Source organism: Pteropus vampyrus, unplaced genomic scaffold (genome assembly GCF_000151845.1).
Source record: "Pteropus vampyrus isolate Shadow unplaced genomic scaffold, Pvam_2.0 Scaffold208, whole genome shotgun sequence".
In the NCBI taxonomy this organism is placed as follows: domain Eukaryota; kingdom Metazoa; phylum Chordata; class Mammalia; order Chiroptera; family Pteropodidae; genus Pteropus; species Pteropus vampyrus.
This window is the reverse complement of record NW_011888989.1, coordinates 3,143,136-3,146,718: the sequence shown is the minus strand read 5'-3', so window position 1 is coordinate 3,146,718 and position 3,583 is coordinate 3,143,136. Positions and strand designations below refer to the sequence as shown.

The following is a 3,583-nucleotide window of genomic DNA, read 5'->3' as shown; positions in this document are numbered from 1 at the left end:
AGTCAAATGTCCACCAACAGATAGATGGATAAACAAAATATGGCATATACATACAACAGAATATTATTCAACTGTAAAAAGGAATGAAATTCTGTCATATACTGCAGCAGAGATGAACCATGAAAACATTATGCTAAGTGAAATAAGCCTGTCACAAAGGGACAAATGTTGTATGATATATACACATATCATCATCCATGTATCGGGAATAGGAAACTTCATAGAGACAAAAAATGGAGTAGCAGTTACCAGAGCTGAGAAAAAGGGAATGGGGAGTTAGTGGATAATGGGTACAGGATTTCTCATTGGGATGATGAAAATTTGGGAAATGAATAGTAGTGATGATTGTCAATGTACTTAGTACTACTGAATCGTAGACTTTAAAATGATTAAAATGGTAAATTTTATATCATGTTTATTTTATCACAATAAAAAATCATATCAAAATCTGGATCATATCCCTTCATTTCTCCATTGGAATTCCTCAATTTTATTTTACGCATTCATTGTTATTAAAGCCCAAATTTCCTCTCAAGACCTGCTTACTACCAACAGAGTCATGGTCAAGCTACATATTTTCACACACATAGATAAATACAATGACACCTAAGTCAATTTGTGTCCTGCAGAGACCCATCCACAAACACATATCCATCCAGAGACCTCCTACATGACAACTCCAACAAGAGGGCCCATGGCAAGACTAATGCAACCAGTGTTTCTGCAGATCCTGGCAACCAAACACCCTGACACAGACCAGAGTACCAGCTCGACCCTTGAATTCCTCACAGTGGGTTGGGGGAGAGAGTATATATTTAGTATATGTGTATTCTATCTGTGAAGAAAACTGTGTGCATATACCAGGAAGACCTTCAGGAACTGCTAACCAAGTCTGCTCCACCAGGCCCATGAACAAAGAGATTTCAGCCTGTACATGGCTATTTGGTGAACTCAGCAATTGCACGTTACACTGAACAGTGGGTGTTCTTAATGCAAATACGTATAATTAGGAGCTGAATCTTTGTACCTTTACAGGACAAAGGATATAATAAGCAAGATGTACCACTTGTGACTTCTGAGGAAAAGAGAGCTTTTCATTTTTCCTTAAAATAATCTACCTCTCAAGAGGCAAAAAGAATCTGAGAACAAGAGTCTTTTGAAACAGAAGCGGGGAGGAGGGTGCAGAATATGAGTTTTGTGTGTTAAAGTCATAACCAATCACCAGGCCTAAGAGGTGCCAGTTCTGTGCCATACCATGACCTTTACTCAACATTAATTTAAAGGTTTTCACAACCTCATCTTCTTTCATGGAAACCTTTTCATTGCCAATGGTCTGATAACTGAGTCCCATAAGCTTTTAAAGATCTCGAAAGTTTGCGAAGAAAAACAATCCCCAGTGATACTATCTATTGCTAACCCACATGGACATTCAGCACAAGCAAGCTGCTGCTTGTAAGAAGTCCACTTGACTTCATTCCCTTGTGCATCCTAAAGACACGTGTCAAGATCACACTGATATTTAGAGGCAAACATCTTTAGAATAAGGTTTCATTCCCAATCAAAGTGCTTAATTAGCAGAATCACTATGCTAGAGAACTGTCCTTGAATATGTATGCATTTTAACCTCCATGTTTTTTCTGAAGCACAAATTTTCCTCTCACTGGATGGTCAGGAAATGACTGGGCACAGAAAACCAACTGTCTTAGGCGTCGATCTACAAAATGAGTTCCGTCTTTCCAAGCAGGTTTCAGCTACCTTAGAAGATGATATCCCGTTTTATGAGGGAGACCAGTTTTTGGAGTCTAACGGCCTTTTCCCCATTCACTTTGGGTGAACAACGCTCCTATGGCGTAGCTATGGCTGAACTTTTTCAATATTTCCCACCAACTTCTTCGGCCCCCTCATGCCATCCCCTCACCCCAATTTCAGCTAACCATGTTTACAAGACATCAGCTAGTAAATCACAATTCAAATGAACCCATCCATTTGTTCAGCTGAAAGTCGCCTCTGGAGTTGCTCCATGTGAAACTCATAGGCCAGAGTTACATATGGCAGGCTCACAAATGTGAACAAGATATGATTTATTTATGACGACTATGTGTATTTGTTGCCCAGTTCCAGCAGGCTGTGGCTTCACTTGCCTGCCTCAGTCTGGGATGACCTATCTACTCACTGTGTCCCATTTCAGGTACTGTATTTCCATTCTGGGCAAACAGAGATGAGTGACTGGCGGGGAGGCCACACACACAGACGCCCCTAACCCTGCTGGCCACATAACATTCTGTGACCAAGCACAAAGTTGGCCAAATGTAACTTGCTGCAAAGGTTTGCCACGTACAATGATTTTCAGTGGAGAGTGGAGAAGTAGCTGCTGGAATGACTGACCATGTGGGGTTCATTAAGCTGTTGTGTATTTACCCACAAGGAAGGCTGGGATGTTTGTGAAATGCTCATTTCACACATTTCGATGCCCCATCATTTAGCAAAGATGCTGCAAAGGTGAATGGCAGGTAGGCATCGGAAGGTCCAAACATGGACTTCAGCTGAAGTGCTGTAAACTTCTGCCTTCAACAGTCTTCCTCTCTTTACCCCCCAGTTGTATTTATACTTTGAAAGAAGTTAACACGAAGCAGTAGTCACCTGGGTGTGCTCAATTTTTGACAAGCCTTAGTCACTCTGTACCCAGCAGAACAATTCACATTATAGTCGAAATCCTGTGAAGATTCTGCCACACATGCTAACACTAAAATACCAGTAGCTCCACTTACCTTCTTTATTAAGCCTCATAACCTCCCTGCTTTTTCCACCCTCTTTTCCAGCCTCTTCTAAATCTACATCTGCAGATGAAAAAGAAAAGAAAAAAAAGAAAATAAGGATAAAAAGCAAAAATGAGGGGGGGGGAGCCAAAGTCAAGGGTGGGGGGGAGGGAGAGTGTTTATTTGCAAACAGATCGATATAAATACTGTATATGAAAATCTTTCCAAAATTGACAATGCAACGTTTTCTCCCAAGTCCGGATTTCCATCTACCTGGCCCAGATAGGTACCAAAAAAACTATGCAAGCAGCAACAGAGTAGCCTTTTAAACAGATACACCGTGGGGCTGTGAAAGCCCACCCCGCGGGATGCCACGGGGAGCCAGGCACAGACAGACAGACAGACAGCCCTGGCAGCAGGGCCTCTCTCCGTGCATTGATGATCTATCTCTGTGTGTATTTATTTAGAGAGAGAGGGAGAAGCATGGAGGACACCGGGGGCCACTCTCTCTCTAACACACACACTTTTTCCCAGTGGCTCTAGGTGAATGGAAAGGTTACAGGATAATAAAAGGAGGAGGAGGCGGTGGGGTTCTTACTGTCGGAGCAGTGTATTTTGGCGGCGTCGATCCAGGAGGACCAGGGTTTGCCCAGAAACGCCTCCGGACTGGGCACTTTGCGATCCAGTGTCGCCATTGCTCTTCCTTCTTGTTGCTTTTTCCCTGTTCCTTCGGCAGCAGCAGCCGAGAGACACGGGATTCGAGAACGCTCCGACGTCATCTTCGGAACGTTCCGACATTGAGTGTTCTGAAAGGGGGAGGGAGGGAG

At 43.0% G+C, this 3,583-nt stretch overlaps 1 protein-coding gene across 5 annotated transcripts in view; it reads right to left on the bottom strand.

The window, feature by feature from the left end:
* Nucleotides 1-3,559, bottom strand: part of ATXN7L1 (ataxin 7 like 1) — a 219,884-nt gene extending 216,325 nt beyond the window's left edge. For all 5 annotated transcript variants that reach the window (XM_023537973.1, XM_011372511.2, XM_023537976.1 and 2 more), the window contains exons 1-2: nucleotides 3,355-3,559; nucleotides 2,769-2,837 (exon numbers count right to left, since the gene is read on the bottom strand). In XM_023537973.1, the coding sequence (XP_023393741.1) occupies nucleotides 2,769-2,837; nucleotides 3,355-3,535 (250 nt within the window). In that variant the 5' untranslated portion in view covers nucleotides 3,536-3,559. The remainder of the gene's footprint in view (nucleotides 1-2,768; nucleotides 2,838-3,354) is intronic.
* Nucleotides 3,560-3,583: the final 24 nt, after the last annotated feature.